The 14,272-nt window shown below is 32.7% G+C and overlaps 3 protein-coding genes across 3 annotated transcripts; 2 read left to right on the top strand and 1 right to left on the bottom strand.

Annotated features, from left to right (window-relative positions):
- Positions 1–291: 291 nt before the first annotated feature.
- Positions 292–1,978, top strand: ASPSYDRAFT_210630 (putative R3H and G-patch domain protein; the record flags this gene model as incomplete). The annotated part of the gene is made up of 2 exons (XM_040844000.1): positions 292–1,457; positions 1,528–1,978. 2 exons carry the CDS (start codon positions 292–294, stop codon positions 1,976–1,978), a joined length of 1,617 nt encoding a protein of 538 aa, XP_040697818.1.
- Positions 1,979–2,185: 207 nt separating this feature from the next.
- ASPSYDRAFT_160878 (putative C2H2 finger domain protein) lies at positions 2,186–3,853 on the bottom strand (the record flags this gene model as incomplete). The annotated part of the gene is made up of 3 exons (XM_040842944.1): positions 2,186–2,526; positions 2,620–3,620; positions 3,738–3,853. The coding sequence occupies 3 exons, from the start codon at positions 3,851–3,853 to the stop codon at positions 2,186–2,188; spliced, it is 1,458 nt and encodes a 485-aa protein (XP_040697817.1).
- Positions 3,854–4,063: 210 nt separating this feature from the next.
- On the top strand, positions 4,064–5,963 carry ASPSYDRAFT_161366 (uncharacterized protein; the record flags this gene model as incomplete). Its single annotated transcript, XM_040842987.1, has 4 exons — positions 4,064–4,476; positions 4,527–4,680; positions 4,735–5,738; positions 5,789–5,963. 4 exons carry the CDS (start codon positions 4,064–4,066, stop codon positions 5,961–5,963), a joined length of 1,746 nt encoding a protein of 581 aa, XP_040697816.1.
- Between the last annotated feature and the right edge of the window lie 8,309 nt (positions 5,964–14,272).

Below are 14,272 nucleotides of genomic sequence, written 5' to 3'. Positions count from 1 at the left end.
AGAAGACCCATATGCAGTAAATTACTACAAGAGTCCCCCAATGTTACTATACCTCAGCCCTCATATCCATTATTATTGTGTGCCAATCACCATACAAATGGTCTAGCTTTTTTAACTTCAGTTCTCGTATCTTGGGTGAACATTTTCCGCTGCAATGGCTCGCTTCAACAAGACCAAGGCACGAAAGGCTAGCAAAAAACCACAGACAGGTCCGCACTCAACATAACCAAACAGCCTTTCCCGCAAAAACTCTGCTAATTGTCAAAAGATACAAAGCCAGGTTACCTTTCTATGCAGCAAGAAGCACGAAACACTGAAGGTCGCAATTTATGGCGTTCAAATTCCCAGTTCCGCCACCAGGCAGTCCAGTTTGTGAGCGCAGGCAACCTTGAACAGTCTCAGGAACATAAGCCTGCCTCCATAGCCGAACAGCCTTCCAGAAACGGGGAATCCCACACAGAGAAAAAAGCATCTGAATTAATTCCAAATGACTTCTACGAATATAAGTCAGATCCCAGTCCAGCCAACGAATATGTGGCAATAACGGGAAGCCCAGCACATCCTGTTCGGCTACGATCTCTCTCTCCTACAGATTCGAGCGAGGATGAAGTCGTCTTCCGGGGGAGGCGGACTCGAGGCAAGCCACTATCAACGTGCCACGTCGACTCACAAGGCGCCGAAATCAATGGCGGCGTGCTTGCAGATATCGACGGTGAGCCACCAGCTTATACGCCGGCGACTGTTACATCTACTGATTTCTCATCAGGCGATGAATCATCAGTCGCTTTTGGCGAAGACTCTCCCGATTGGATAGGAAGTAACGACCACTCCAATGGTAATAAAATATCAGATGAGGATGAGATCTTAGCCGACTACATCGCACACATACTTGAAGACGGATCAGAGGACGGCGGCTCCTCTTCAACCGGGGGGCAGCCTTTTGAACATGGAGCTATACAGCCCTTTTCGCAGAGTGTAACTCGTTCCTCGGTGAGCGAAGATGACGAATCTGATCATCAGGGCTCATCACCAGCGGAGGTGCTAGGGGAAGCACACCCCACGCCCTCTAGCTTATCACGTTCGACTCGAAAAACGTCTAAAAAGAGCATATTTGCCTCCGCAACTGGCTTCACCGATGCACTGGAACTCGATCCCTATTATGGGCTAGATGTTATGGATTTCGGCAGGCCCAGCCTAAGCAAGAAGAAAAATAAAAAGCACGCACACTGCAATTTTGAAGCCTTTGATACGGAGCTGGAGAATGAGTTGGTAAATGCCTGGAACAACGATCGCTTAAAGAAGAAAGCGAAGAAGAGGGAGCGGGAAGATCTTCGAGCTCAAGGACTCCTAGGCCGACGCAAGAATGATCCAGACTTGAAAACCAAGTATGCGAACGGTATAGACATCGAGGACTTAAAATCCGAAATACGTTTGTTCCTTCTTTCACCAAAGAATAGGTAAGGTCTTCATTTACAAACAGTTGCATTTGTATGTCCTTGATTCGTTAACGAGACCCGAAAAATACAGCTTATCACTCCCTCCGATGACCAAGAATCGCAGAATGCTTATTCATGACATGGCAAATTCCTTGCGTCTGACCTCGCAGTCCCGCGGCAAGGGCTCCTCTCGCTTTCCTATTTTGTCAAAGACGTCACGGACACCAAAGTATACGCATAGGACGATATCGCAAGTGGAACGGGTGTTTTCAAAGGAGAAGTTCAGCTCTCGCGCTTTACTGGCATGGGACAAAACTCGCAGCCGGTCGGATAAAGCTAAGCGTGGCCATGGAAACGTCTCTTACGTGGATGGTGACGTCGTCGGTGCTTCAGCACCCGAAATAGGTGCGGAAAATAAAGGGAGAGCGATGCTGGAAAAAATGGGTTGGAGTACAGGAACCGCCCTTGGTGCCATCAATAATAAGGGCATCCTTTTGCCGGTTGCACAAGTAGTGAAGAACTCGAAAACTGGATTGGGTTAAGACTCAATCATTGAGGGCAAGCCATTAGTTAACCACAGGGTGTTTGTCGGTGTGTACGATGCAATAGCAAAATGATAACGTGTGTTTTGCGTATTAACAAAGTTGTAGAGCGATTCTCTGTGCTGAGAAGCATCAAAATTGTTTACCGAGACTCCTTAGCAAGCAACGGATGCGCAATAATCTCGCCCTGCAACTCGCGTATTACCGCTATCGATGCAACTCTAGATGAGAGAAAAGCTTATTCCTCGAAGAAAAGGAAGCGTTGCAAATAGTGCACTCCGTTAACTGAAGCTTTTCTTCCGCAAGACGGGCCTTCTTAGCACGTTTCTTCTTTGCCTTGCCAACTTTGACTGTCGTTGAGGAAGAAGTTTCATTCAACCTAGCGGCTGACAGGCCGTGAGACAGGTTCTCAACGCTATCCATCAGCATTTGAGTGGGAAAGTTCTCTTGGTCAAGCCTGTGCTCCAGAACCTCCCTTGGGGCATAGTCAGTATCATAATTGCGACTACTCGATTCCTTTAGGTTATGACCTGGTGTGGAATCCGACCCTTGAAGTTCGCAGCAAGTTTCAGTTCCCAGCTTGTCAGATTTGAACATTGAGGGGTGGCTGTGTTCCGTTTTGCCATTCGAGCGATCCAAACTCCGTTCCGATGGGCTTGTTGGAATATTGACAGTGCCTTCTTCCTCATGAGAACCATCTCCACTCGTTTTCGTGTCCCCATAATCATTGGCCGCATCTCCCAAGTTAAGCTCGTCGTTCTGGATCTTCATCTCCCAACGAAGCTGCTTCACAGCTTTGATGTGTTTCTTACTACGCTCGTGGGCCTGAAATTGATTTTGGCTCTTGAAAGTCTTGCGGCAGACGATGCATTCAAACTGCTCTGTCTCAGCTTCGTCGGAGCTGTCTGTCACATCTTCCTCGAGCCCCTCGGACTTCGCCCAATCCTGCAGGACATGGCTCCGCAACCTTGCTTGATTTGCTGCTCGCGACTTTGTCGCCTGGGAGGCGGCAGACTGGCGAAGCGCTTCACGGTGTTGTAACGTGCTATCCCTATAAGATTTATAGCGCGGGTCTCTCTTTTTTGCAAACGCCACAAGCGATCTAACAGCTTCATTGAATTCGCGAATTGCTCCTTCTCGCAGACGCCTATTTTCTTTCTCCATCAACCGACGAACGCGGCGATCTGGAGCCTCCGAGTACCGGTAGGCGTCTTTCCACGAAAAAGATTTTTTGGTCGAAAAGCTGCCCCATACAGCGTAGAAATCTCGCACGAATGCAAAAGCGTCATCGCGCGACCCAAAAGATGGGTATTTGATAATTTCCAGGTCTTCCCAGCGACATGCTGATTCTTCTTCCAGCGCAAGTTGTGCAAATGTTTCACGCAAGCCACCATAAAACCCATTCGGTGCGTCGGTGAACTCCATCTGGGGATTGAACTTCGAGAATAATCTGAGAATATCGGCAGCCGTCATCATGCGCGTTTTATGAGAATTTTCAGTCACATCACCCTCACCATTGCCCCCTAAAAACGCATCACGGTGAGAATCATACCATGATCGTTCTTGGGGATCTGAGAGCACTTCGTAGGCAGATTGAATCTCTGCGAACAGGTTCGTTGAAGCGTGTACATTCCCAAAGTTTCTGTCAGGATGTAGCTCCAGTGCCTTTTTTCTATAGGCCTTCTTGATCCTGTAAATAAAGGACAGCAAGGTCTAGTCAGTCCAGCTACCTAGTCGAGTTTGATTGTTGGGAACAAACTCTTCCGGCGTCGCATTTTGATCCACCTCAAGAAGCTCATAATAGTCTTTCTTTGTAGCACCCTTCTCGTTTGGATCCCCAGTACCCGCTTGGGCTGTTGAGTGACCTTGGCCCATGTAGATTGATAACGATGTCCAACGTAGATCAACAGTAACTGAATAGACCCCAAGGTTGGACGGAAGCTGCGGAGTAGTGTCGGATAATTGGGTCCAGAGAGGGGCTGAATCTCGTCATCGTGTTCGTAGCCCACCGGCAGCCTTCCGGGAACTCCCAAGTAGTGTCGAAGAAATGCAAAACAAAGATCGTACCAAGTCTCACACAACGGGATGGTCCTGTCTCTCAGCGAATTTCCAGAAGAAATACTCTATAATATCCTGTTGTTTTGCAGTGCCTCGGACACAGTCGCTGTCGGAAGCGCCGCGCGACAATTTTGGGGGGTTACAAACGAACCACTATTATGGAAGAAATACTGCCAGACTCACTTTAAATTTTGGGCGCAAAGGCATGACATGCCAGCAAAGCTTTCGGGCCCCGTCTCGAGTGTGGATTGGAAAGCGCTCTACATATCCCGACATCTTGTTGATCGCACCACCAGTCAACTCCTGGACAGCATCCTTAACAGTCAAACTGGAAGGATAGAAAAATTCCAGTCAATTGTCCGATTTGGATATGATGCCAAAGACGCTCTTCTGCGCAATATTTTCGTCGACTCGTGTGCAGAGGATTATCTATCTCGCAGGTTTGTGATCTCCGGCCGCATGAAACACTACTCTCTAACACCTGTAAAAGATACTATGCCAAAGCGGTCCTGACTAGTCTTCACCGAAGCATCGCCATTCCAGAATGGGATGCGCTTAGAAATGGGAATGCGATATCGCTTGCCAATGCGGTGGGCGCGTTTGATCTTTTCATACCAGAAAGTAGATTTGGGAATTTTGATGAGGTAGGCAAACTGAAATGACACCAGTGGCGGCATTGGTACTCAAAGTCCCTGCAGATTAACGATAGGTTGGACGGGATATTTTCCCGTTTTATCCTCGAGTATCCAAACATATTCAACATGACCTCTCGCGGAAAGGCGATTGCTATCGCTGGATATTTGAGGGCTCATAACATGATCGGCATCGAACCCGGCCGGGAGTATCATTGCCTGGAACACAACTTTTTAGGCTTTGCACTGGATGATGCCGGGCATAATTCACTACCGTTAGTGTCAGCGGTCATATACTGCCATGTTGCGCAGAAGCTTGGTCTCAATGCCCACCCATGCGGGTTTCCTTTCCACGTCCATGTTATCGTTATGCCTCCTCTGGGTTTTGACATTGACGATAACGCTTTAAGTACTAATTCTCATGGCGAACCGATTTATATGGATCCCTTTCGTTCTAGCAAAGAGACCCCCACGTCGGACATGAGGGCTCAGTTGAATTTTCTGGGGGCATCACCAATGGAACAATCGGCCTTTTTGGGTGAGTCAAGGGCATCTGAGATTGTGCTACGGTGCAGCAAGAATATTTTAAATTCAGTACAACGTATCGGTCAGTTCCCCGGTGAGGGCTTAGTGCCAGTCGACGTTGGCTGCGCGCGATATGCTGCGCTCTGGTCTTCCTTGTTATTATCAAACCCTCTCCGTCCAGCTGAGCTGCGACATCATCTTCTTTGGCTGATGGAGCTAGTCGCTACCGACTTTCCGTACGACATTTATCTCATTGAGCAATATATTGCGTCTATCTTCCGTGGGACGCTGGAATATGAACATATTATGGAGAGCGCACATGTCATCAGAGCCGTTGATGAGATGCAGAAGCTGCCGAAACAGCGGCCTTCTGAGCACAATCGGGTGAGCTACCGCGTGGGTCAAGTATGTCGGCATCGTCGTTATAACTATACGGCCATAATTACGGGTTGGGATCCTGAGTGCGGGGCTGGCGAGCAATGGATGAGAAGGATGGGGGTCGATCATCTCCAAAGCGGAAGGCACCAAAGCTTCTACCATGTGATGTGAGATTTGCGGATTTGTCTGGGCCCGACAAATGCTAATTTGCTCCCAGTGTGGAGGACAAGAGCGTCCGATATGTTGCTGAGGAAAATGTTGAAGTCATAACACCAGTCATGTCAGAGTTGCCGCCAGCGCTGGTTACGGTGTCGGGGAGGTATTTCAAACGATGGGATTGTGCATCACGAAAATTTGTGAGTAATATGAAGGATGAATATCCTGACGACTAGACTGTGGCATATCCTACAGTTAACAAGGTGCTTAATTCTTGCTGCCATGTTGCAGTTTGCGTGGATCATGTTAGTATGTTTTCAGGATCCATCTGTTGAAGGTGACTTGCTGTAAGGCACGGGGTATGTAGGGACTGACTCGATATAATAAGTGTCAACTGTCAACATTAAGAATATCAGTGAAAGAATGATCCTTCAATGCTCCTACTTATATTGAATGCAGTAATGAGAATACTATCACAGTACATGCTATATTATATGGTTATAGTAATATTATAACAGCTCTAGATATTGCGGAATGGTCATCACTTACCAGGAATACTGCTGCTTGTTTGTCTTGATTGCTTACCGTCAGTGTTACCGTCAGTGATCACCTGACGCCCGGTCCCACCTGACGCCTGATTTTTACTCCTACTATAATACTAAAAATAAAGCTTTTCGGCTATAATACAAGTATTTTATATAAGAATAAGTAATATATTAAATATTAGAGTATTAAATAAGACTATTTATAATTCTTTTTAATCTAGGAATTATTATAAAGAGTTGATCTAATAGTCTTAATAATTTACTATTAAAAGAACTTTATTAATAACTTTAGTATCTAGAGTAATTTTATTATTTATATTTTTTAATTTTAAAGTTACTAAAACTTTATTTTTATCTTTTTAAAATATTTTAAAGCTATTTTAAAGTTATTTCTCTATTTTTTTTTATTATATAAGTATTCTTTTTCTATTAATGTAATTCCTCACCGAGCTGGACACCTCACCGAACCGGACACCCCCACCGAACCGTCCATGCCACGAAAACTTGAAGCTATTCTCAACAATTAACCAACATGAATTTTATTTAAAATTAATTAATTATATCTACAGGATATCTATTTCTTTTATGTCCTTGAATCCTATAATTTATATACTTTAGTGGTGCTTGTCTTGGTGCTATTAAAGGTAAAGATACAGAACTCTTCATGATAATAACTTATTAAATAGAACTCTTATCTCTCTATATAATAAGATCTCTAGCTTCCTGTATAGAAAGATCTTTATTAGGAGATATTTAATATTTAGATTAATTTCTTTTCTACTTCTCTTTTTTATTTATAGTATAGAGATTATGGTTTTTCTTTACTAGATATATAGTATTATATAAAGTAATCTTACAGCCCTTTACTAACTATTATATAGCTTGTTTTAATAGTATTAAAGAACTTTAAGGATCTCTTTTAAGATACTTTTTAATTAAGAATATATATTACTTTAATTAATAAACTATATAAGGTATAATAAATATTAAAAATACTGTTAAAGGCTCTCTATAGCTAGAGAAGGGTATAGATATAGCTAGTAAAATATTAAGCTTGCTGAATACTCTTTCTAGATTAAATAGATAGATTCTAGCAGTAGAAAAGCTACTTTAAATATTTTAAGACTTAAAGACCTTCTAGTAAGCCTTTAGATATATCTCCAGGAAATCTAGTTTATTAATATAGCTAAATCTAAGCTGTATTTTTAACTTAATAAAAGATCTATATACCTGCTTTAACAGTCTAAAGTAATTAATATCTAGTAATTATAGAAGATAAGAAGAGTATAGAGGTATATAAATAATAATATTATTATTATTACTATATATCTTATTAAATTAGAGTATTAGATAACTGCTATAGCTATCTAAGACTAGTAATTAATATCTACTAACTATATAGCTAGTAGTTACTAGAATAAAGATCTTTAGAAGCTACTAGAGATCTATCTTATTAATTATCTAATTATTTTTACTAACTTTAATCCTCTAGTTACCTAGCAAGCAGCTATCTTAATACTATTTTTTAATATAGATTTTTTCTTTAAAGATAATAGTAGTTAGAATAGCCTAACTACTTATATTAATATATTTAATTACTATAATCTATTCCTAAATATCTGGTTAAATTAAATAAGGCTTTCCAGGTATCTTAGATCTAGTAATAATCTTAGATATTACTATTATATCTATTATAAAGCCTATTTTATTAAAATTAAAGATATCTTTATCTAGAATACTATACTGTATTTATATCTTCTAGAGTATCTTAAACTAGGTTTTAATAATATTTAAATCCTTATATTAAGCTTACTAGTAATTATATTTTTATATAAATTAATATTTAAGTTCTAGCTATTATTTAGTAAACTTAGTAATCTAATCCTTTTCTAAAAGCTTATATCTAGATAGATTATCTACCTATAGAATAAAATCAGCTATTTTAGCTACTTATAATAATCTAGAAGTAGCTCTATATAAATTTCTAGATACTATCTATACTACTAAAGCCTCTTCCTGAGTTTGAGATAATCTGTAGCTGTTAGCACGTAGATTAACGCAAAAAGATCAACTATTAACGCGGTTATAAAGGGTGGATTTCAGCATAGTATAAATCTCTACTACACGATAAATACTAGAAATTTCGTTTTTTTTTAAAGTAGTGATTACAAGTTCGATCCTTCTCTCTTACTCCACTAAATTTCGAGATAAATGGGTTCTTTTTAGTGGCATGGTGGTTGTTTGAATAGTTGCAGGTCTCTAAACGCGTGGACATTGGTGGGGTGTCTGGTTCGGTGAGGTGTCCGGCTCGGTGAGGAATTACGTTACTTTTTTTCTTAGTAAGATGGAGATATTACTTTTTATTAAATACTTAGATTTATTATTATTCTTTGATTTAATATTTCTTCTTTTTTTTCTATATTTAGTAGAGTTTTTTTTAAAGTATTTTAATAGTCTGTATAGTCTCACTTTTATATTATTAAAGCTCTTATACTTACGAGTTTTTTTGTAATAAATAAAATAAAAAGGATTTAGTATATCATTATTTCTTTTTCTTATTTTTTAAGATATTTATAAGACTATTATAATATAGTTTAAGAAATATATTCTTTATAATAATATAGTATATTATTAAACTTAATTTCTTAGTATTTTAGTTATAAATATTAATAATAATATATTTTAAAAGTCTCTTAATCCTTTACTAGTTCTTTATATTAAAATTTAAATATAGAGTATAAGAATTTACTGGATAATAGTTATTCTATATCTTTATTAATAGACTTTAATAAAATAACTTTTAGACCTTATAGCTATGTGATATCATCCTGAGGTTCACTAAATATCAAGGTTATTAACATGCTGGAGTATAGCCTGAAGGCTTATTCTCTAGTATTCTTATTATTCTAACTACAGCTATCTATACTTCCTATATATAATTAGGCTAAACTATTAATAATAGAACTATCTAATAGTAGATCTTTACTAATATTCTATTATTAAACTACTTAAAAGCAGTATCTCTTTGATATTAATATCTTTAATATATATTAGACTTTAATATTACTAAGTTACTAGTTTAGAGAATTATATCTTCTCTTACTTATCTAGCTATCTATTTAGATAATTTATAGTTTATTATTCTAATAAATATATATTTATTCTAAATATATAATTAATTATTAATAGTTATTAGTATATCTGGTACTAGGCTATATTAATATTGATTCTCTATTATAAATAGAGAGACATAGATTATTATTAAATTCTATTATTCTAAGATCTAACTAGACTATATTTAAAAAAAATCTTATTATCCTTATTAATCTAGCTATTATCTAAAAATTATAATAAAAAGAAATTAGAATTAAGCTATTAAAAGCTTAACTAAGTATTACTATATCTAGAATAAGTTAATATTAGATATAAAGTAAATAGCTAAATTAAAAAAATACTTTATTAGAAGCTTCTTCTGTATCTATATTAGACTAGTATAAAAAAATAAGTATAAAGAAACTATCTATTATAATTTTAAATATTTAGAGTATAAGATTTTCTATAGTAATAAATTTATTATGTAAATTAATAGATTCTTATTATAGTTAAAAAAAATTTATATATCTAAATATTTATATATCTATTTTTATATTTATATTTTTTTCTATTAAATCTTCTTTTTTTTATTTTTCTATAATTACTATCTTTTTTTAGACTTAAAGTCTTATTAAACTACTTAATTAATTATACTTCTATTTTTTCTCTATACTATTATTCTGAAATCTTTATTTTTTTTAATATTATATTTCCTGCTATTATTTACTATATCTTAAAACTTAGTTTTTTTTAGAAGAGTAAATCTATTAAAATCTTATTTTATATTTAATCTAATATCTTAGTTTTTAATTTAATAATTACTAGTAAATCTCTTATTTTAATTCTATCTAATATAAATATTAATATATTTCATTATCTTAATATAGTTTCTAGCTTTAAAGCTATCTAGATTTTTCCAAAACCTATAAATCTAATTAGTCTTTAGATTATTATAGATATCTTATTATTAAAACTTTAAAGAAAGTCTACTAGAAAGATAGTTATATTCTTTATTTTTATAGTAAGAAGCTATCTAAGAACCAGGTCTATAGTTATTAGTAGGTTAAAAGAATATTTAAATTCTATATTAATAGTCTAGAATATTAAGATAGTACTATCTAGCTTAGAGTATATTTAAATTATATATAAACTAGTAGTAGTAGTAAATATTTAGTCTATATTTCTTAAGAACTTAATAATTAGATTTTTATATATAGTAAGTTATTATTTATTTTTATTTTACTTTTTTTTTGGTTTTATTAATAATAGCTTTAATAGAAAGATCTAGTAGTCTAGTAGTCTAAAAAAAGCTAGAAGATATTTAGAGATATATAAAATTTTACTAGTATTAATTTATTTTAAGTTTATTCTATATTCTAGAGAGACTCTTATTTACTACTAAATTATTTATAGAATAAATTTTAGATTTATTAAGATTTTCTTAAAATCTAGTAAATAGAAAGATTCTTATATAAGAGATCTTATTATTTTTATAATATAATTTTAATCTTCTTTTTAAGATTATTTAAGATTTTTAAACTTTCTAGATTATTATTATTATTTATTTTTATATTCTTAGTATTATTAATTTTATTAGCTAGTATAAGTTTTAGATAAGAAAAGCCTATTATTTTTTAATTAATATATATTTTTATTCTTACTTTCTATTCTTTTTTTATTAATTCTATATAGGCTATAAATATTCTAGATAATAAATTATTTATTAAAGATTTCTTTTTATTTTTCTATTTAATTTTAGCTCTAGAATATATTATCTAGAAGCTATTATATAATTCTATTATAAATAATAATAAATCTAAGAAGTTCCTGAATAAATAATAATATTATTCTTCTAGATTAACCAGAAAAAAAATTAAAATAATTCTAGTTATACTAAAAATCTCTATATTAGTTATTAATTAAAAAGAATAATAATAGTACTAGCTTTACTCTAGAGACTCTAATAATATCTTATAAGATTTATTAAGCTAATTAATAATATTTCTATTTTTTTTAGATAGGATAGTCACTAGTAATAATAATAAAAAGAGTAATAATAATAAAGTTAATAATAATAAAGTTAATAATAATAATAAAAATAGAGTAGATAATTCTTCTAATATTAAGAAAACTTAGATATTTTATTAAGATTTTTTTCTTATAATTTTTAGATTAGTATTTATACCTATAAATTTTAGTAGTTAGCTAGCTATTAATTTTATTATAAAGTAAATAATTATAAATAAAGTTACTAAGATCTTTTTCTATATTTATATAACTTTTCTTTAATAAATCTATCTTAATTACTTTTAATAATATAGAATAACTGTAATAAATTGTGATGGGAACTCCGCTGGAGCCCTACTGTCAACTCTGCCCTAGGCATTATCTCTAAGTTATTAGCCTTAGGTATTAAAGATTATATAATTATCCTAGTTAGCTATATTAAAACTCTAACAGCCCCTGTATCCTGGTTCTTTAGCTATTTTATTATATATTCAGTATATAACTAGCTTACTTCAGGCCTTACCTATAATATTTAGAATAGCTTATTACTAGTTAAAGAAGGATAGTAAGGGGACTTACTATCTAGAAAAAATAATAAATATAAATATTAATATATAAGAAGAAAAGAAAGGCTCTTTTATTTAATAAATTTAAGAGCTTTAAGCCTAGATTACTTAATAATAAGCTTAATATATAAAATAGATAAATAANCTAGAGATAAAAATTTAGAATATATAGATCTCTTTATAATTCTTTACTAATCTATCTTTCTAGCTAGTATAATAGCTACTATCTCTAGAGTAAGTTAACTTATTATAAGAGCCTACTTATTAATAGAAGACTTCTCCCCGGGCTATAATTTATCTCTATCTAATCTATTCTAATATAGAACTATATAATAGAAAAAATAAGAATAACTATCTCTTATTTAAAATTAAATTATACATTAAGTTTAAAATAGACTAGAATATATATTCTATAGAGACTTTAAAGACTATATATATATTTAATAGATTATCTAGATAAGCTAGCTGTTAGATATTACTATAGTTAAATAAGTACTAGGATACTAGATATATATAAAATATCTTTATAGTAAAAATAAGAAAGTTATTTAGGGACCTAAATCTCTAATAAGAATTTATTAAAGTTCTATTTCTTTTACTTAATATTATTAACCTAATTTAATAATTTATAAAGAAATTTAAAGAAGTTCTACTAAATACTAAAGAATTTTTTTAAATAGATAAGATTAAAATCTCCCTACTTAACTCTATACTAAATTACTAGCTAGTATAAGAAATAATAAGGAGAGACTTTATAAAAATATATAATAGTTATTATAAATAACTCTAGTAAGTTAGTAATAATCTAGACTAATTAAATAGAATAGACTAATAGTAAAACTTTATCTATCTATTAGTAGTACTAGTCTCTAATTCTTAATCTCTATAAGATAAGATAATAGATTAGTAACCCTTACTAGTTATTAAAGATATTAACTAAGAAAATTAATAAAGTACTAGAATTAAAAGATATATCTGATAGATCTTAGCTAATAAACTTTAAAAGTATAAGAATAATAGAGTATACCTATACTATAGTACTTCTAATTACTTTATTTAAAAGTATTCTTATATACTTATATACTACTCTTTTACTATAGCTATAATAGCCCTAGATCTTAAATTAGAAGAGAAAGAGATATTAGATAAAGAATTAGAAAAAGTATAGTCTTTATATAAAGCTATATATAAAAATTACTAATCAGAATATCTTAACTAGAATAAAAGAATTTTAAGAGTTTATATATATACTCTAACTCTTTTCTATTAGATATTATAGTAGGCTAGATAGGAGTTACTACTATAATAATAGATACTAGATATCTTATCTATAGAGCTATAAGTAAGATATTTATAAAAAATATAGACTATATATACTTTAGATTAACCCTATATCTATTAAAGGTATTAGTAGATTGAAATATATATTATAAGTATTATAAATAAGGATTAATATTAATATATATACTAAATATAGTATATACTTCTATATAATATTAGGGAGCCTGCTAGGAATAGACCTTATACTAAGTCTCTTTTAAATAAAATAATATAATAGATAACTAGAATTAAAATAGGGGAGATTATATCTCTATTCTATAAATATATAATTAAAGAATACTGTTCTATATAAGTCTAAGGAATTAGGAATAGTTAAAATTAGTATTACTATAGTATAATACTATATCTACTAATAGAAGAAGAAGCCTAAGACTACTATTTAAATATTTAGTACTATATTACAGGATATTAATAAGGTACTAAGAATAAAGAAGAAACTAGACTTATAGAAGATATTATCTCTTTAATATTATAAATTTCTATCTCTATTTAAGCTAAATAATACCAGTACCCTGCTACCCTATTAAGGACTAGGAATAGATTATAGTATTAAACTTATTAAATAGCTAAATAGAAAGGATCTAGAAGTCCTATAAGAGCCTCTTTATAATATATTAAGAGAAGAACTGATAGTACTTTAAAAAGAACTTATAGAACTACTTAATAAAAACTTTATCTATATTAGTAGCTTATCTACAGCTGCCCCTGTACTATTTATTAAAAAGCCTAATAGTAGTCTAAGGTTTTATATAGATTACTGAGTATTAAATATCTTAATTAAGAAGAACTAATACCCTCTACTACTAATCTATAAGATATTAAATTAAGTTATATAAGTAAAGTAGTTTACTAAACTTAATATATCTACTACCTTTTATAAGATTTAAATTATTAAAAGCTAGGAATAGCTAACTATATTCTAGATATAATATAGATTATTTAAATAGCTTATTACTCTCTTTAGATTAACTAATACTCTAAGTATTTTCTAGA

Source organism: Aspergillus sydowii (genome assembly GCF_001890705.1).
Source record: "Aspergillus sydowii CBS 593.65 unplaced genomic scaffold ASPSYscaffold_14, whole genome shotgun sequence".
Lineage (NCBI taxonomy): Eukaryota > Fungi > Ascomycota > Eurotiomycetes > Eurotiales > Aspergillaceae > Aspergillus > Aspergillus sydowii.
Note: the sequence above shows the minus strand (reverse complement) of the source record. Positions and strands in the feature narration are given on the sequence as shown.